Consider the following 20,656-nt stretch of genomic DNA (forward strand, 5'->3'; position numbering starts at 1 on the left):
CTCCCTTGCTCCCTCATGTGTTGTTGAGTACTTGCTTTGCCCACAGTTGAGCATTCTTTGCTGACAGGAACAGTGTTTTCATACAGTAGTATTATTTTACATCTTAGTTGTGCTCTGTTGTCCGCCGTTGGCACATGGCACACATGACCACTGTTGTGTTCTGTGGTATAGATGTCCCCAGTTCATTTGACTGTTACACTGCAGCAAACTGGTTTTGCTCTTACAAACAAACGGTGCTGAATGGAATAACTTTGCTTTTGGTTTTTCAAGGTAGGGTCTCACTCTAGCTCAGTCTGACCTGGAATTCACTATGTAGTGTCAGTTATTTATTTATTTAATTTATTTATGACAGACAGAGAGAAAGAGGCAGATAGAGATAAAGAGAGATAGGGAGAGAGAGAAGGGGGGAGTGGACGCACCAGGGCCTCCAGCCATTGCAAATGAACTCCAGATGCGTGTGGCCCCCTTGTGTATCTGACTAATGTGGGTCCTGGGGAATCGAGCCTCGAACCAGGGTCCTTAGGCTTCACAGGCAAGCGCTTAACCACTAAGTCATCTCTCCAGCCCATAGTGTCAGTTTTTTTTTTTTTTTAATATTCGTTTATTTGACGGGGAGAGAGAGCGAGTGTGAGAGCGAAAGAATGAATGTGAATATGGATACGGGCACACCATAGCCTCCAACCACTATAGGCAAACTCCAGACACGTGTGCCCCCTTGTGCATCTGGCTTATGTGGAACCTGGGTCCTTTGGCTTTGTAGGCAAACGCCTTACTTAACCTTTAAGCCATCCCTCCTGCCTGGAATAACTTGGTTTTTGCTATTGCATCTTCATATGTTCATGGCAATTGTTTCCCTCAACTAGATGACAAAAAGCATAGACTCTCCAGACTGCATGTTATACCTTGATCAGCTGCCTGGTTGCCTCTAGAACTGTTGTCCCCAGGCCATTCCCTGAAGCAGTGCAGCCTTGAGTCAAGTTTCCCATGCTCTTCAGGCTGCTCTGGGTCATGAAGAACTGTAGACATGCAGTTTTCTTGAAAGACTGCTCTCTGTCAACCCAAAGTGAGCCCAACCTTGTGGATTTTTTCATATGGAAACATGTTGGTTTTTACTTGTGCTCCAGTCCAAGTTCTCATCTAGAAACCCTCTAATTGGTTTATGTAAGAATTAAGTACAGTGTACTCGTCAGAACTAGAAATTAACCTAAGGCAGACACTTGGGATTTGAGCCCTGACAGTGAAGCTTGCATAACCAGCTGGGGGTGGGGGTGGTTGCAGAAGATTTCATAGTTCTCCTAGTTGATGCACTTAACGCATGCCTTTGGGGCCAAATCTGGGCACTGTGAAACAAAATCTTCTTCATGACATTAGCTATTTTGAGTTCCTGGGCCAGTTCCAGCAGCTTCCTAGGTGAATCTTACCTCTCTGATGTGGAAAGGAAGATTGAAGTCCTCTGTCCTACTTCCTGCTTGAATGGAGGTATACAAGATCAGCTTTTTGCAGAGAGCTTGGGGCTGTAGCAGAGCAGTCTCTGTAGCTTCAGAGGTATTTCACTCAGACCCTGTAGGAAGAGTTGTCAGAAGCCTTACATAGATCTGGCCCAGTCCGTGCTTCCTTGCCTCGTGTCTGCTGCCTCCCCTGTTCTTCCTGTTCACTCTAGAGATCCAGGTGGGATGGTGTGCTGGGTTTTAGTCTCTTCATAGCTACAAAGTAGCCTGCTGGTGCCGTCCCCCAATGCAGACAACAAAAACCCAGGTGTGTCTGATTCTCTGCTCCCTGCACTTGAATATAAAAGGTGTGTATTTGTATGCACATTTTCATCTGTTTGCCAAAGTTCACTTGAAAGTTTGGGAAACTGGGAAGAGGGCAGCAACAGTTTGTAGATGTTTAAAGTCAGCTAACATATTCTTTTCTAAGTTGTGCATGGTGGTATGCACCTTTTAGTTCCAGCACTGGAGAAGCTAAGGGAGGAGGATCACCATGAGTTTGAGGTCAGCCTTCAGCTACAGAATGAGTTCTAGATCAGCCTGGGCTAGAGTGAGAGCCTGCCTCAAAGACCACAACTGAGCTGGGCTCATGCCTTTAATCCCAGCACTCAGGAGGCAAAGGTAGGAGGATTGCCATGAGTTCAAGTCCACCCTGAGATGACATAGTGAATTCCAGGTCAGCCTGGGCTAGAATGAAACCCTACATTCAAAAACAAAATAACTGCCCCCCCAAACCCAAAGAATAAAAAATTAAAAAAAAAAACCCAACCAAAGCAAAAAAAAAATGCTTTTTTTCTAATTCATGATTTAATTTTATGTTCTATGTTGTGTGTGGGTCTGTGTTAATGAGAATAGTTCCCTGAATTGACTGCCCAGTAACTGCTTTCAGCATATGTTTATTTGGAGAAAAATAAAAATTGTATCAAATCTGCCCAAAGGTGTTTGGATGTACCAGGTATCAAAGGTCAAGTAGAACTTAGACTAAGAGGCCACGTCTTTGTGTCAGACTTGCCTTTTACTATATTTCTTGGCTAATCATTGACTGTGGCTATCTGTAGCTGTGCTTTTATTTCTGAGTGCTGTTTGTTGTTGTTATCTCAAGACATGGTTTCATGTAGCCTCATACTCACTGTGTAGTCAAGAATGACCTGAATTCCTGATCCCTTGCCTCCACCTCCCTCTCTCCCCCCGTGCTGAGCTTTCAGAGGTGTGTGTGTGTTATGTGTATATGTAATGTGGTATGCATGCATGTGTGTGTGTTGTATTTGCTGTTTATTCTGGTGCCTCATGTGCTTGCCTGGGGCAGAGGGTGCTCACTTGTGGTGGCCAGAGCAGGCCAGCTGTGTCCTCTTCTTCACTTTTCCTCTTACTGTTTGAGCCAAAGTCTTTCACTGATACCAGTGCTTGCTGCTTTTTAGGAGCAGGACAATTCCTTGGTCTCTATCTTCCCTTTATGGGACTGGCATTACAAGTGTTCATGCCATGTCTGGCTATTTATGTGGTTTCTGGAGATTTGAACTTGAGTGGTATCAAGCCCTCATGCTTGCACAGGAAGTGCATGCAACAGCAGAGCTGCCTCTCCAGTCCCATTCTCGGTATTGAACCCAGAGCTTCATGCATGCGAGGCAAACATTTTATCAATGGAGCTACCTCACAGCCTTTTAGTTTTTATCTTCCTAGTATACAAGGTAAATAAATATCTCTTCAGACATCTGTGTTAATAGCTTTAAAACCTGAGTGTTGTGGGTGACTGTTCTCAGAAAATACATTACCACACAAGTGTTCTCTGCTCAGGGCATGTCATCAAATAGATACAAGCTCAGCTCTCCAGTATGATACAGCTTCCCTTTGAACAAAGGAGTGATTTCTGTGGTGTCATCTTTTCTCTTTTTCCCCTTCTGCTGGCTCTGAAAGCCGGTTCAGGGAGGTGGCATGTATAGACGATATCTGGCAGGTCTGGATATAGAAAGAGCAGCTGTCATGGAACTTCAGGCTTGCCTTATTGTGAGGGATCTTTTCACACATAGGTTAGATAAGCCATGGATAAGCTGTGGAAGCGACCAGGCAGACTTGCTTATTGACAGCCCACCCACCTCAGGGACCCACCATGCCTTCCCTGCAGAGTGACTAGGATTTAAAACTCGGATTGCCACACAGCAGTCTCCAATTAGTTGGTCCCTTTATCTTTGCCTCTTTTTTCTTGGGAGCTAAATAAACATGTTGACCATTTGGCCATCCTTTTTTTCTTCTTCCAGTGTGTGTGTGTTCTCTGAGCCCAGTCTTGCTTATTTGAACTCTCCTTTTCTTTGGTGACTTAATGGCTTCTTTCTGTTGGTCACTAGAAGGACTTAAATTGCTGCTGCTTTTACTCAGGGCTCAGACATTCAGCAACTTTATTCTAATTCCTTCCAGAGCAAATGTGTCAAGTACTGGCCAGAAGAATATGCACTCAAAGAATACGGGGTCATGCGTGTTAGGAACGTCAAAGAAAGTGCCGCTCATGACTACACTTTACGAGAGCTGAAACTTTCCAAGGTTGGACAAGTAAGTATATTGTCATATTTTAGAGACTTTGTAGCATGTGGTAGGCAGTCACTCAAGCCTTTATGTCATTTGTCTGTCTTTTCACTTCCTGGTTAGTGGTCATCACTGGGAGCCTTCTAGGTACTGGGCTCCCATCAGGCATCGCTGGTACATGGTGAACAACACAGGTGCAATTCTCATCTTCACAGAGCTAACCAGTGAGGCTTTCAGAAAATTTTAGTTTGTGAATACTGGGACAATTGGAACTTAAGATGGAGTGAATAGGGAGGGCCTCTCTGAAGGGGTGATTTCTGAGCCAGGACATCAAGTGGGGGACCAGATATTCAGAAGCTCAGGAGAGCAGGTTTCTAGGCAACTACAGAGGCCCTGAGGACTGTTGGTGAGCATAGTCTACGAATCAGCTCTTCTTTTTTTCTTTTTCTTTTTTTAGTTTTTTTGAGGTTAGGGTTTCGCTGTATTCCAGGCTGACCTAGAATTTCCTATGTAGTCTCAGGCTAGCCTTGAGCTCACAGTGGTCCTCCTACCTCAGCCTCCTGAGTACTGGTATTAACGACATGCCCTACCACGCCAGACCATCAACTCTTCTTTATCGTGGTGCAGCTCAGGACAGGCTGAGTGACTGACTACAAAACAGAACAGGATTAGATAGGTGGCTTCATGTGTGACTGACTGACTGAATGACTGACTGACTAGTTAATGTGTACCAGGTTCTCTTGTCACTGCAAACGCATTACAGACACATGCCACATTTTTTCTGACTTTATGTGTCTACTGGGGAATTGAATCCCAGACTGATGGGTTCTGCCAGCCAATGCTTTTGATCACTGAACCATCTCCTCAGCCTCCAACCTTCTTGCTTTTTTATTTTATTTATTTATTTATTTTTTTTGGAGGTAGGGTTTCACTCTAGCCCAGGCTGACTTGAATTCACTATGTAGTCTCAGGCTGGCCTCAATCTCAAGCAATCTTCCTACCTCTGCTTCTCAAGTGCTGGGATTAAAGGCGTGCCACCATGTCCAGCCAGTTTTATAGCTTTTGAAGTGAGTAGGTGGCAGGAGGGAGCAGGGAAGGGACAACAGGTACCTTCTGGCCACGGGAAGCTGGAAATGTGGGCGTGTAGATGTCAAGAATGCCGAATGAGGGTGATCTGTTCTATGTGCACTCTTGAGTTGACAGCATGGCTTCAGTTTAGTTAGGGGGAGTGAGAAGAAATGGAGGCCGTGAAAAACGTAGAAAACGTGAAACAGTAGAAAGAAATCTGGAAATCTCTGGGTAGTGCTGAGTGACTAGTTTAGGTGGTGAATTCACTAGTCATGGGACTGTGATTTTTCTCCAAGGAGCCTCTGTTTTCTTGGTCCATTCTGAGGTTTTTTAGATGGACTGCTATCTTCTCCTTGCCAGGTATTTCTGAGTAGCAGGTAGATGGTGCCTGTGTTGGTGAGCACCATTCATCTTGCTTATAGCAGTTTTTAAGAAGCAGGTATGGGAGATCTTGGATTTTTTTTTTTGGTGGAGGCTGACATGGACCCACCCGGCCTCCTGCATGTTTGATGACATTTCATGTGCCTTTTGTTTGACACTGTAGGCTTTCCCTCATATGTTGCCATAGGATCTCATTGAAGCCTCCTTATCACCTGGGAAGGAGTCTGGAGCACAGAGGCCCAGTGACCAAAAAGGGGGTGTTGATGTGCCCTTGCTGGTCTTTCTGTGACCCATGTAGCCACCTGCATCTCAGGTCACACAGTAACATCAAGGCAATTTCTCCATGATATCAGAAAATTAAATGAAGTTAATTCAAGGAGAGAACTTAATTGTGGCAAGATTCCTTGGATGTACCAAAGTTCACTAGTGTTGGTCATTGTCCCCTTCCCCATCTTTAAAAAGGTCACTGAACTTCATTAACATTCGCCAGTTATTTAGGAAGATGTTGCTGTTCCTGTGATCTGATTGGACGGCTGGAAACACAGTGCTTTCGCTGTGGCACTACAGGAGTGGGATTATCACTTCTGTCTTGCATATCAAGTAGAGGCTTTGACATGGGCAGGGGACATAGTGAGTGTGAACGCCTGGGATCGGAACCTGTATCTTACCATTGATTTGCAGAACTCATCTCCTTGGCCCTAAACAAAAGCTTCTCCTGTAACAGTGTTGTACTCTGTGCTTACTGCCTGTACTTGGTGGGGAGGCTTGAGTATAAAAGGTGACAAAGGGGCATAGGTGTCTTGAGGGAAAATCTGCGCTTCCTCAGCTGCTGGGTGGGAAGAGAGACCTCTAGTCTCTGAAGTTGAGCATCACATGCCTGAGGAGGAAAGGAACATTGCCTGCTTTGATGGCTCAGGGTGATGCTTCAGGCTGTCAGATAAGACAGTTTAGCTCTCGTGACAGACACAGAGTTGTCTTCTGAGATCTCAGAGAAGCAGTGCCCTGGGAGCCTGAGAACGGCATGTGAGGAGATTCTGGTCCATCTGCCATCATGGACACTGGGAAAGCTTGGAGCCTATAATCCCTCAACCCTTGTTTTATTTAATTCTGTTTTGGCTTTTCTTGGCTCTACTCCAGGGGAATACGGAGAGAACGGTCTGGCAGTACCACTTTCGGACCTGGCCGGACCACGGAGTACCCAGTGATCCCGGGGGTGTGCTGGACTTCCTGGAGGAGGTCCACCACAAGCAGGAGAGCATCGTGGACGCAGGTCCTGTCGTGGTTCATTGCAGGTGACAGTCCCAACCCCAGTTCCTAACCCCAAAACTTGCCTCGCCCACATACCCAGCTCTTGAACTGAAGGAGAACTTTAATAGCTCTCTGAAGATCAACTGCATTGGGGACCTTTTGACCCCAAAGTGTTATTTCTCATAGACCCTGTAGGATATACCATGGGTAGGTGGTGGGATAGACATAGTCCTTAATCTCCAGGACCCCTTAATGTAGTAGTTGTACTATTTTTTTGGGGGGAGGAGGAGGAGGGTCATTTTTTGAGACAGAGTCTCACAGTCACACTGTAGCACAAATGGACCTTGAACTCATGCCAATCCTCCTGCTTTGGCCTCCCAGAGCAAACGTCACCATATGTGGCACTTTAAAGTTTTTTTTTAATGAGCGAGAGAAAGAATTGGCATGCCAGGGCTTCTAGCCACTGCAGGTGAACCCAGATATGTGTGTGTCACCTTGTGCTCATGTGTAACCTTGTCTGTCTGGCTTATGTGGGATCTGGGGAGTTGAACATAGATCCTTAGGCTTCACAGGCAAGCACCTTAACCGCTAAGACATCTCTCCAGCCCAGCTTTTCATTTTACTAGAATAATTTAAGTTTCATGTCCTTGTGATTCTGTTGTCTTCTACCATGGAAATATGATACACTTTTCTCCCAAAACTACATTTACTTTTTTAAAAAATACTTTATTTTTATTTATTTATTTGACAGAAAGAAAAAGGGGGAGGGAGAGAGAAAATATGAGCACACCAGGGCTCAAGCCATTGCAAACAAACGAACTCCAGGTGCATGTGCTCCCTGTGCATCTGGCTTACGTGGATCCTGAGGAATTGAACCTGGGTCCTTTGGCTTTGCAGACAAATGCCTTAACTGCTAAGCCATCCCTCCAGCCCACATTTACTTTTGAAAATGAGATCAAAGTTTTTCTCCATGTGGGTCTTTGATGGAGGCTACATCAGCATCTCTATAGCAGAGTTTGTGGGCTTCTGGTGCCTCAGTTTGGGAGATGTTTGGCTTCTTAAAAGTCATGTGTTGGCCAAATGGATATGTGTGAAACTTCCTTTGTTTAGGTTTTTTTTTGGGGGGGGGGGAGATATCAGTATGTTTGTTGCCTTGGCTGTCTGGAACTTTTAATGTAGACCATGCTGACCTCAAACTTGGATTAAAGGTGTGTACCACCACACTCTGCTATTCAGATCTTATGTAGACTTTGCAGCAGGGTGGCTGTTTGGAAACAGAAGCCTTCCTTTGAATGTCAGGCTCTGTTCTTTAAGTTGGAAAGCTATAGGAACCCTATGGCAGTATTTCTGTGCCCAGGATAATACTATTTTTTTTTTTACAACTTTTTTTCAAGAAGTTTCATGAACTTTGTGAAGGGGAAGCTACCATGTATTGCTTAGTGCCAGCCTCTGAGCATAGCCTTCTTTCACGTTATTCATGTGTGAATGCCACAGACTTGTAAGAGGTGTGCTGTTGTCTCCATCTCACAGATGAGGACACAGGTCAGAGGAGGCTATCTCCCACTTCAGGTAGGGCTGACTGCCCTTTGCTGACACATGCAGGTGTGACTAGACCATCTTCTAAACACTCCCAGAGCAGAGATTACTTCTGTACTAATAATAGTGTAAACCCCACTGAAAGGCTCCAGCGCCCTTGCTGTTTGTCCTTCTGCCTGCAGTGCTGGAATTGGTCGGACAGGGACATTCATCGTGATCGATATTCTTATTGACATCATCCGAGAGAAAGGTAGGTTGTCTGGAGGGCAAGATGCATAGCTCTGTTCATAGATTATTAAGGAAAGTACCTGGGGAAAGTAGCCTGGGGAAGAGAATTCAAATGGGAGGAAGCTTTCCTAGAGGTCTAGACTCAGAGCGGAAATGTTGCTGTTGGAATTTTTAGCATAGTATGAAGTTGCGGAGCTCTAGTCCCAGTGCTGTGGTCTTGTATTGCCCATGCAGTGGTGGCCTTTCCCCACCAACCAGTTCCTGCCCATGGTATGGGTGGGAAGTAAGGGAATATTGACCCCTGCACCTTGGCCTGGCAGCTCCTGGCATTGTTTGAACACTGGCTCAGAAGTCCGGCACCTCAGTGTCTGGTCAGTCAGTGCAGTGAACACCAGCTTTCCTGTCTGTCCCTGCCTGCTGAAAGCTGGCACTGAGCAATGTCACCTGCCTTTGTGCATGCTCCTGTGGCCTCATGGTGTTTGTTTTGTAGGTGTCGACTGTGACATTGACGTTCCCAAAACCATTCAGATGGTGCGGTCCCAGAGGTCAGGGATGGTTCAGACGGAAGCACAGTACCGGTTCATCTACATGGCTGTCCAGCACTATATTGAGACACTGCAGCGCAGGATCGAGGAGGAGCAGGTACTAAGCTGAGACCTCACACGGTCCTGAGCTCCTCAGAGCTGGACCTCTGGACCTGCTGGGCAGCCATCTTTATTTGGATGGAGGAACACAGTACCACTTCAGAGGGCCTTTTCTGGAAACCATGATTGCTTCCCACTTCTCAGCTCTGGATTTCTGTCTAGTGAGCTTAGGAAGGCACTATGCTGTTGTCCTGCCCTCAAAGGTGGAGGCTTCATCATGTGGACATGTAGTTTTAATATGCCAAGCTTACAGCTCAGAGCCTTCAAGTTTCTAACCTGTTTTAGCTTTAGTCTGGGCCATGTTTATCTTGATTCCATCTCTTTCTCTCTCTCTATCTTTTTTTTTTGGTTTTTCGAGGTAATGTCTCACTCTAGTCCAGGCTGACCTGAATTTACTACGTACTCACAGGGTGGCCTTGAATTCATGGCAATCCTCCTACCTCTGCCTCCCAAGTGTTGCCACCATGCCCAGATGATTCCATCTCTTAATAGAGTGTGGCAATTTGAGCCACCAATTTGGCTGCACTGGAAACTGAAGTTTCATTTTTTAAATAAATAATTTTTTAAATTTATTTATGCATGACAGTATAGTTAGAATGGGCACACCAGGGCCTCTAGCCACTGCAGATGAACTTCAGATACATGTGCCAACTTGTACATCTGGCTTTATGTGGATTCTGGGAATCAAACGTGGGTCCTTTGGCTTTGCAGGCAAGTTCCTTAACCACTAAGCTATCTCTCCAGCCCTGAAGTTTCAGTTTATTTTATTTTATTTTATTTTATTTACTTATTTGAGAGCGACAGACACAGAGAGAAAGACAGATAGAGGGAGAGAGAGAGAATGGGCGCGCCAGGGCTTCCAGCCTCTGCAAGCGAACTCCAGACGCGTGCATCCCCTTGTGCATCTGGCTAATGTGGGACCTGGGGAACCGAGCCTCGAACTGGGGTCCTTAGGCTTCACAGGCAGGCGCTTAACCGCTAAGCCATCTCTCCAGCCCAAGTTTCAGTTTTAATAAGCTGTTCATAATGCAGAACATGGAGTTGGAGCCTTTCTACCTGACACATTCATATCAGACACAAGCTGAGTAGTGAGCAAAATTAAGGATTTATGTTCAACGCTTCTGGTCCCACACAAGCCAGATGCACAAAGTGATGCAAATGTGCAAGGTCGTGCATCTGTCTGGAGTTCAGCTGCAGTGGGTGGAGGTCTTGGTGTGCCATTTCTCTTTCTCCCTCTCTCCCTTTTCTGCCCCTCTCTCTTACTCTCTTGCATTAAAAACAAAACAAAACATGATGGTGGTGCATGCTTTTAATCCCAGCACTAGGGAGGTAGAGGTAGGAGGATCATTTTGAGTTTGGGCCAAGAGTTTGGAGACTACGTAGTGAATTCTAGGTCAGTCTGGGCTAGAGCGAGAACCTACCTCGAAAAACCAAAGCAACAACAACAAAACCTAAAACTGAATGTCCCTCTTGATCATAATCCTAAAATGCTTGCTTGTTTGCATTAATTTAGGTAATTACATTTTTTAGTGCTAATATATGTGAGCATCATGTAATAACCATATTAACTACTATTTGAGATTTAAAAAATATATAGACTTTGGGCTAGGGATATAGTTCAGTTGGTAGAGTACTTGCCTACCATACACAAAGCCATGGGTTTGATCCCCAGTACCCAAATTAGTTATGGTGGCCCTTGCCCGTAATCTCAGCACTCAGGAGATGGAGATAAGCGGTTCAGATGTTCAAGGTCATCCTCAGCTACACAGTATGACCAGCCTGAGCTACGTGAGACCCTGCCTCAAAAACAATGTACATATGTGCATAGGGATTTTTTTAACAAGTAGAATCCTGTAATATGTAGGTTTTTGCATTATAGGTTTGTGTGTGTGTGTGTTAAAAAGCATATATGTGGAGATTAGATGACAGCCTCAGGTGTTGGTCCTCACGTTTCACTTTGTTTGAGATGGAGTCTCACGTTCACTGCTGCATATGCCAGGCTGTCTGGCCTGTGGTCTTCCTGGGGTTCTCATAGGCATACTTTGATTACAGATGCTTGAGTGACTACATCTGGCTTTATGTAGGAATTTGAGCTCTGATTGTCATGTTTGTGTAGCAAGTGTCTTTATCCACTGAGCCATCTCACTAGCCCCTTGCATTATATATTTTTGTTTTTATTTATTTATTTTTTTTTGTTTTTTGAGGTAGAGTCTCACTCTAGTCCAGGCTGACCTGGAATTCAATATGTAGTCTCCAGCTGGCCTTGAACTTGTGGTGATCCTCCTACCTCTGCCTCCGGAGTGCTGGGATTAAAGGCATGCACCATCATGCCCAGCCAAATAGTTTTATTTATTTATTTATTTATTTATTTGAGAGAAGAGAGGGAGAGAGAAAGAGGCAGAGAGAGGGAAAGAAAGAATGGGCACACCAGGGCATCCAGCCACTGCAAACAAACTGCAGACACATGTGCCATCTTATGTATCTCGCTTATGTGGGTTCTGGAGAATTGAACCTGGGTTCTTAGGTTTCACAGACAATCGCCTTAACCACTAAGCCATCTCCCTAGCTCTATTTTTGCTTTTTTAGATAGTCATGCTTCATACCCTAGGTTGACCTGGAACTCTGTATAGCCTCAAACTTAAAATCCTTTCTGCCTCAGCCTGTTGGTATTAGAAATGTGCGCTGCCATGCCTAGTTGCATAATGTAGCTTTACTCAGTCTAGGAACTCGCTCCCTGATTGTTCATAACGAAGAAAAAGTACTTTCAGGGCTGGAGAGATGGCTCAAAGGTTAAGTCACTTGTCTGCAAAGCCTAATGACCTGGGTTCGATTCCCCAGCACCCTGTAAATTCAGATGCACAAAGTGGCACATGTATCTGGAGTTTGTTTGTGGTGGATAAAGGCCCTGGCACTCTATTCTGTCCCTCTCCCTCCTCTTAAAAATAAACATTTTTAAAAAATTTTTTATTTATTTATTTGAGAGAGACAGACACACAGAGAGAGAGAGAGGCAGAGAGGGGGAGAGAGAGTGGGTGCGCCAGGGCCTCCAGCCACTGCAAATGAACTCCAGACGTGTGCGCCCCCTTGTGCATCTGACTAACGTGGGTCCTGGAGAATTGAGCCTCAAACCGGGGTACTTAGGCTTCACAGGCAAGCACTTAACCGCTAAGCCATCTCTCCAGCCCCTAAACAAACATTTTTTAAAATTTATTTTTGTTTGTTTATTTGAGAGCAACAGACAGAGAAAGATTCAGCTAGATAGAGAATGGGCATGCCAGGGTCTCCAGCCACTGCAAATGAACTCCAGATGCCCCCTTGTGCATCTGGCTTATGTGCATCCTGGGGAATCAATCCTTGAACCGGGGCTTCATAGGCAAGTGCCTAACTACTTAGCCATCTCTCCAGCCCCTAAAAGTCATTTTTTAAAAAAGTACTTTTCATCTAGGTGTGGTGGCTACAGTGAGACCCTACCTCAAAAAATAAAATTAAGCTGGGCGTGGTGGCGCACACCTTTAGTCCCAGCATTTGGGAGGCAGGGTAGGAGGATCTCCATGAGTTTGAGGCCACCCTGAGACTACCTAGTGAATTCCAGGTCAGCCTGGACCAGAGAGAGACCCTACCTCGAGAAACAAAACAACAACAACAACAAAAGTACTTTCATTTAGCATAAAGTTGTTTTCTTTGATTTTTTTTTTTTGAGGTAGGGTCTCACTCTAGCTGAGGCTGACCTGGGATTCACTGTGTAATCTCAGGGTGGCCTCGAACTCATGGCGATCCTCCTACTTCTGCCTCCCGAGTGCTGGAACTAAAGGCGTGTGCCACCACGCCTGGCCATTTATCATAAAGTTGTACTGGCAGACATAAAAACATTAAGCTCAGCTGGCTACGGTTGCGCATGCGCATGCCTGAAATCCCTATGTCTGGGAGGTGAAGGCAGGAGAAATTCAAGGTCATCATTGGGTATGTATTGAGTTGGAGGCCAACTTGGGATACTTGAGACTCTGGGGTGGGGGAGGTGGAGGAGAGAGCAGAGAGAGAGAGAGAGAGTGCGAGCACTCACCTGATATTTAAATTAAGCAAAGGACAAAATTCATTCAGGATAATGAATTATTTTGTAATATAGTCATTTTCTAAATGAGGAAAAACTAAGGCCCTGTGGGAGTGAAAGAATTCACTAAAGAAGGGTAAATGAAAACAAGAAGATGATAGTTGGATGGTGGGCCGTGGGAAAGGAAGTAGAGAAAGTGCATGCACCAGGGAAGGAAGAATTACACTGTTGAGAGGATGCTGAGAACATTCTCAAGGCTTTTTTTTTTTGAGAGCAACAGGCAGAGAGAGAGAGAATGGGCGCATCAGGGCCTCCAGCCACTGCAAACGAACTCCAGACACATGTGCCACCTTGTGCATGTGGCTTACGTGGCTCCTGGGGATTTGAGCCTCAAACTGGGATCCTTAGGCTTCACAGGCAAGCACTTAACTGCTAAGCCATCTCTCCAGCCCAGGCTTTTTGTTGTTGTTTTTGTTTTTGGTGTGTGTGTGTGTGTGTGTGTGTTTTCTAGGTGGAGTATCAGTCTAGCCTATGCTAAGTTGGAACTCTCTGTAGTTCCAGCCTGGCTTTGAATTGTAAGTGATTCTCCTACTTTTGCATCCTGAGTGCTTGAATTAAAGGCAAGTGCCACTGCCTGGTGGCTCACTTTTTTAAAAAAATCTTCCATTTATAGTAGTAATTTTTTTTGTTATTTGAAAACATTGTATGGTATTGCTAACATTAAAATTTAGTTTCTTTTCATTCATTTGCATGTGTGTATATTTATGGACCCACGAAGGTCTCCTGCCACTGCCAACAAATGTCAGATGCTTGTGCCAGTTTTTTCATGTTTTTACATTGGTTCTTGGGAATCAAACCTGGGTCGTCGGGCTTTACAAGCAAGCATGTGTGTGTGTGTATGTTTCACAGTGCACATATGTGTGGCAGAGGACATCCTCAGGTGTCAGTACTCAGGCACCATCTGCCTGTTATTTATTTATTTATTTATTTTGGTGTTTAGAGGTAGGGCTTCACTGTAGCTCAGGCTGACCTGGAACTCACAATGTTGTCTCAGGATGACCTCAAGTTCACTGTAATTCTGCCACTGCCTCTTGAGTGCTAGGATTAAAGGCATGCACCACCACTCTGGACCTACCATCTACCTTTGTTGGGACAGGGTCCCACTGGCCTGGAGCTCTCCAGTTAGGCTAGACCTGTATCTGTCTGCCTCCCCCTTGCTAGGATTGCAAGCATGTATCACCACTTCCAGCTGTTAATTTTTTTTAACAAATATTTTATTTATTTGAGAGAGAATGGGCTCACCAGGGCCTCCAGGCATTGCAAACAAACTCCAGATGCATGCACCTCTGTGGGCATCTGGCTTACATGGGTCCTGGAGAATCGACCCGGGATCCTTTGGCTTTGTAGGCAAACGCCTTAACCACTAAGCCATCTCTCCAATTTTTTAAAACTGTATTTAGTTTAATTTCTCTAATTTTAAAAAATTGTATTTAGTTTAGTGGGGGTTCAACTTAGGTCCTCATGTTTGTGAGGCCAGCACCTTACCAACTGAGGTATCCCCCCTGCTTGAGTTTTTCCTGAAAAAAAAAAAAAAAAAGGCTGCTGTTATTATTATTAGTTTTTCCTTCTTAATTAATATGTTGTAGTTTATTTCTCGCCAGACGCCTTTTTCTCTTTTTATTTTCATTTGTCAAGGTAGAGTCTTGCTGTAGACCAGGCTGACCTGGAATTCACTATGTAGTCTTAGGGTGGCCTCATACTCAAGGCAGTCCTCCTACCTCTGCCTCCCAAGTGCTGGGATTAAAAGCGTGCGCCACCACACCCCACTCCGTTTGAACATTGTTGCCTGAAAAAAATCATTGTAGTATTTGCTGAAGGGTATTTTTCTTTTTCAGTCATTGCCTTCCCCCTAACTTTATTTTTATTTTTTACTTTTTTTTTTTTTTTTTTTTTTCTGAGGTAGGGTCTCACTCTAACTCAGACTAACCTGGAATTCATGTAGTTGCAAACTGGCCTCCAACTCAGTGATCCTCCTACCTCTGCATTAAAGCCATGTGTCATCACACCTGGCTTCCTCCCCTTTATTGAAGTATAATTAGCAGTAAGAATTGTGTAGATTGAGGGAATACAATGTATTTTGCCATACATAAGTCAAGTCATTTAGTATCCCCACTACTCCTGCTTCTTATTGTGTGTAGTGAGAATTCTTGAGATCTACTCTCAACAAATGTCAAGTGTATACTAGAGTAATTGTATTTACCACACTGAGCATAAGTCTCCAGAACTTTCTTTAAATTTGAAGATTTGGACTCCCTGACCAGTGTCTCTGCATTTGTCCCACTGCCAATCCCTAGCAGCCACTGTACTGGTCACTGTTTCTTTGAGTTCAATTTAAAAAACAATTTTTTTTTGTTTATTTATTTATATGAGAGAGATCGAGAGTGAAAGAGGCAGAGAGAGAGGGAGAGAGAATGGGTGCACCAGGGCTTCCAGCCACTGCAAACGAACTCCAGACATGTGCGCCCCCTTATGCATCTGGCTAATGTGGGTCCTGGGGAATGGAGCTTCGAACCAGAGTCCTTAGGCTTCACAGGCAAGCACTTAACCGCTAAGCCATCTCTCCAGCCCTGAGTTCAGTTTTGTTAGATTCTACATTAGAAATGTAGTCATGCAGCATCTGTCTTTCTGTGTCTGACTTATTTCATTGAGCACACGTCCTCTGGCTTCATCCTGGTGGTTGCAGATGGATTTCCTTCTTTTTAAGTTGAATATGTCCCACTGCTTATATCCATCATCTTACCCCCTTCCCTCCTCCTTTCTGAACTGCGCTTTATATGGGGGCTTTTGCATGCTAGGAGGATCTTCCTTGGTCTGTTCACTGATGGGCCTTATGCTTTCCCAAATCTTGAATGTTGGGGCAATGCTGAAATGAGCGTGGGAGTGTAGATCTTTGAGGTGAGGCTCACTATGTTCCCAGGTTGCTATTGAACTGTCTGCCTGCTTCCCTCTTCAAAGTGTTGAAATTTAAGGCATGCACCACCTGGTCTAGTTTCTTTTAACTTTTAGTATGAGTCCCTGTAATGAGTGTGAGGTGATATCCTACTGTTGTCTTAAAGTGCATCTCCCTGGTAACTGGTGACATTGAACACCTTTTCATACACTTATTGGGCATTTGTATGTCTTTGCAATATATGTATTCAAACTTTTCCCACATGTAACCTCATGTACATATGTGTGACAAATACCTATTTTCCCCAAAATTAACATTTTGTGTAATCATGGTCCATTCATCAAACTAAGAAATTGACATGAATATGGTGGATTTAACTAAGCTGTAGAATTTATTTGGATTTCACCTGTTTTCTCATGAAAGCCCTTTTTCTGTTCAAGGATCCAGTTCAGGCTCCCACACTGTGTGGATTGCCCTCTTTCCTCTCATCTCTGATTATTTCTTGCTTTTCCCTTATTTCCATAACCTTGACAGTCTTTTTTTTTTTGCTTTTTCAAGGTAGGGTCTCACTCTAGCCCAGGCTGATCTGGAATTCACTATGGTGTCTCAGGGTGGCCTCGAACTCACAGCGATCCTTCTACCTCTGCCTCCCAAGTGCTGGGATTAAAGGTGTGCGCCACCACTTGACAGTCTTTTAAGTGCATAGATCAGACATTTTTAGAATACCTGTCAAGCTGGGTTTGTCTCATGTTTCCTCATCAGACTGGGCAGGATGGGGTTTGGAGGATGTGCACAGAGGTATGGGTTGTCAAAGTCACTGCTGTGGCCTGCTGCAGGTAAACCTTGATCCCTTGTCCCAGGGAGTGTTTGCCCGATGTCTGTCACTGTGCAGTTGTCTTTCTTCCCTTCCCCTTTCCTGTTTATATATATGTAATGTTTTATATTAAAAAAATTATTTGTAGACAGAGAGAGAGAAATGGCTACTGTGGCTGCAGATGAACTCCAGATGCATGCACCACTCTGTGCATCTGACTTTACATGGGTACTGGGAGTGGAACCTAGGCCTTTAGGATTTGCAGGCAAGCAGTTAAAGTAATTGATCCACCTCTCCAGCCCTGTGCTGTGTTTTGGAAGTGAGTTATTTGAGTTATTTAGTCCCTAAGGGAAGAGGATTAAACTCATCTCTGGAATGGGTACTGGCTACATAAATCACTTACAATACTTTTGTGAGGAAGATTTGTTCCTTTTCTCCATGATTTTGTTATTTATGTTGGCACAAACTCCAATTTTCTCCTGTGCCATGGTTTAGAATCCAGTGCTGGGCTGGCTTTCTCGTTGCTCCTGCTGTTGCATGGTTCCTGTGTCCTTGTTTGCAGGTTCTGTAACGAGCGCCCAGCTCATCGGTCGTCCCCACCTAGCCCTAGACTCAGCTAGTTTTCTGTGGAACCTCTGACTGCTTTTCATCAGAGCCTGCTGTTTAGCACCTACATCGGGGTGTGCCCATTGCCTGTGTGTCACTGCTTCTTGGCACATAGTGGACAGGGTTAGAGAGCCCTGTCTATGGATTCACTTATTCACAGATATGGCTGGTTGTCTTTTCTCTTAAATGTGTTCATATTGATGTCTCTGACTAACCCAGTCCCACAGGGTCCATTGTGGCTTATTTGTACCTTTCTTCCCTAGTGGGGAGGACCCTCCTTCCGTCATCTATGCTGTTTGCTCATTCCTGTGCATGTGAAGTAGTTTAGAATTGCTGACCTCGGCACAGGTGGGAATGGAATTTACCTACTAGACAGATCACCCCACAGGGAGAGGAAGTGAGTAGGTTGCAGCATGCAGAGTTCTGAGCAGGCTTCTCTCTGGGTGAGTCACACTGCAGGGCAGAAGTCACTTAAAATTTTTTTGTAAGAAAAAAAAATTTGTAAGGACAGCAGAGCCAACATGCAAACATGCTCATTATAGTACAGCTAAATTTAACTTGCTGTAACTAAAACTAAGCCATAAACAGGCTTGACATGACACTAACTGTTCAGCTTCTTACATTGTAGTAAACATTTTCCTTTTGTTTGACATTATTCCCGGTTTTGGTGGTTTGTTTTTTGAGACAAGATATGTACTGTGTGGCCGAGGCTGGCTCAAAGTCAGTCCTCCTATTTTAGCCTTCCAAATGCTGGGATTCCAGGTCTGCATCACCATGCCTGGCTGGCTTTATTCCTGTAAAAAAAAATATTTGGGTGCCTTTCATGATGCGCAGTATTTAACCAGATGCACAGGATGTTTCCTTATGGAACTTACATCTCACCTAAGCTAACGTGGCACCATACCCATGTGCCTTGAGTGTTTGATTGGTTCTCTAGACTTGTGTTTTGTCACACATCTTTCTTAGTTTTCCTAGCACAGTGAACAGGCCTTTGCATATTTGTTCACATGCTTGTGTGTTAAGTAAAGTGGGCTGTGCTATGTGTCAGGCACAATGGGCATGGAATGGAAGGGGCCATGCTCAGACAGTCCAGTGGGACTGGAGTGGAGAGAGTCAGGCCAGGGTGCAATGGGTGGGACTCGGGTGTAGAAGGTGAGGGTTTCGCAGACCTGTGTTCATTTCTCATTGCTTGACAGATAGCTGACAGAAGTAGCTTAAGGGAGTAGAAGTTTGTTTTGGGCTCACAGTTGAAAAGATACATCATAGAAAGTACTACTGAGAGAGCTTGTGGCATAGCTCCTTTGTATCTTTTTTTGTTTATTTATTTTTCGAGACAGGGTCTCACTCTAGCCCAGTCCTTCATGTCTTTTTGGATCAAACAGCAGGGCTTGGTTATAACCTTCCACACTATGCCCCTAATGACTCACTTCTGCTTGCTAGGCCACATAACCCAAGGTTCCACAACCACCCAACACAGTGCACCTAGCTAGACGCATGAGCCTGTGGGGGACATACCACATTCCAACCCTAACAGGGTTCTGTTGTGGTTGTCAGAATATTCTGTGGGAGAAGAGAAGTCATGGAGGAGTTTGCAGACTGGTGTTTCAAAAAGGGGGGTGGGGCTGGGCCTGGGTGCACACTCCTTTAATCCCAGCACTTTGGAACTTGGGAGGCAGAGGTAGGAGGATCACTGTGAGTTCAAGGCCAGCTCGAGACTACATAGTGAATTCCAGGACAGCCTGGGCTATAGTGAGATCCTACCTCAAAAAACCAAAGGGGAAAAAAAAAGACCTCAGGCTGGAGAGATGGCTCCGTGGTTAAGGTACTTGCCTCCAAACCCTAACAACCTGGGTTTGATTCCCTAGTACCCACATAAAGCCAGCTGCATAAAGTGGCACATGTATCTGGAGTTCATTTGCAGCAGCTGGAGGCGCTGGTATGCCCATTCTCTTTCTCTTTACTTGCAAATAAATAAATAAAATTTTTAAAAAAATTATTTGAGAGAGGTAGCCATACACACACATACACACACACACACACACAGAGTGAGAGAGAGAGAACGTGCACATGAGCGAGCATACCAGGGCCTTTAGCTGCTTCAAACAAACTGCAGATGCATGCATCACCCTATGCATCTGGCTTATGTGGGCCTTGGAGAACTGAACCTAGTTCCTTTGGCTTTGCAGGTAAGCGCCTTAACCGCTAAGCCATCTCTCCATTCCAAATAAATTTCTTTTTTGTTTGGTTTTCTGAGGTAGGGTCTCACCATAGCTCAGGCTGACCTGGAATTTACTATGTAGTCTCAGGGTGGCCTCGAACTCTTTTGATGCTCCTCCCACCTCTACCTCCCGAGTGTTGGGATTAAATGCATGTGCCACCATGCCTGGCCCAAATAAAAATATTTTTAAAACAAATGGCATTTTATAAGAGGACCCTAGCTTGAGGATGAAGATTGGGTGGACAGCAGGTTTTGGCACCTACAGAGTGAGCTGACTTTGGTTTGCCTAGAGTGGGTGAGGGGCAGTGATACACATCATGAGATGGGGAAGGAGTCAAGGTATTTGTCGCCTAAACCCAGAGCAGAAGGAACAGTCTTGCTCTGTAACCCAGATATTTACCCTCCCTTCCTGCTCTTTAACTTTGAGACAATTTGTAATTTAAAGTTTAGAGTGTAATCTGAGTTTTTTCTCATGGGAAGATAATTCACACTAGGTGACTGTGGTGCTTTCCTTCACCTTGGCTGTGAATCACTTGGCAAGGTCATAATAAACTTGTAAGATTTGGTCCTTGTGCTGTGCCATTGAATTTGCATGGAGGATAGATCAAGTCTACATTGTGTTCTAGGCCTTAACATTCCCCCCCCCCAAAAAAAAAAAAGAAACCCAGAAAAGAACAACTCCTATCGTAGATTTTTTTTCTATTTATTTATTGGTTTTTCAAGATAGGGTTTTACTCTAGCTCAGGCTGACCTGGAATTCACTATGTGGTCTCAGGGTGGCCTCAGACTCAATGATCCTCCTACCGCTGCCTCCCAGGTGCTGGGATTAAAGGCGTGTGGCACCAAGCCCGGCCATAGAGACTTTTTCTTGAACCATAATCCAGCTGGGTTATCACATGCTGTGGGACAAG

General features: G+C 44.7%; 1 protein-coding gene across 1 annotated transcript in view; it reads left to right on the forward strand.

The window, feature by feature from the left end:
- Nucleotides 1–20,656, forward strand: part of Ptpn11 (protein tyrosine phosphatase non-receptor type 11) — a gene marked incomplete at its 5' end in the record, with an annotated part of 68,381 nt that overhangs the window by 33,574 nt on the left and 14,151 nt on the right. The window contains 4 exon segments of the mRNA XM_045132371.1: nucleotides 3,900–4,031; nucleotides 6,591–6,745; nucleotides 8,420–8,487; nucleotides 8,956–9,107. Coding sequence (XP_044988306.1) covers nucleotides 3,900–4,031; nucleotides 6,591–6,745; nucleotides 8,420–8,487; nucleotides 8,956–9,107 — 507 coding nt within the window.

This window comes from Jaculus jaculus, chromosome 13 (assembly GCF_020740685.1).
Source record: "Jaculus jaculus isolate mJacJac1 chromosome 13, mJacJac1.mat.Y.cur, whole genome shotgun sequence".
Taxonomy (NCBI): Eukaryota; Metazoa; Chordata; class Mammalia; order Rodentia; family Dipodidae; genus Jaculus; species Jaculus jaculus.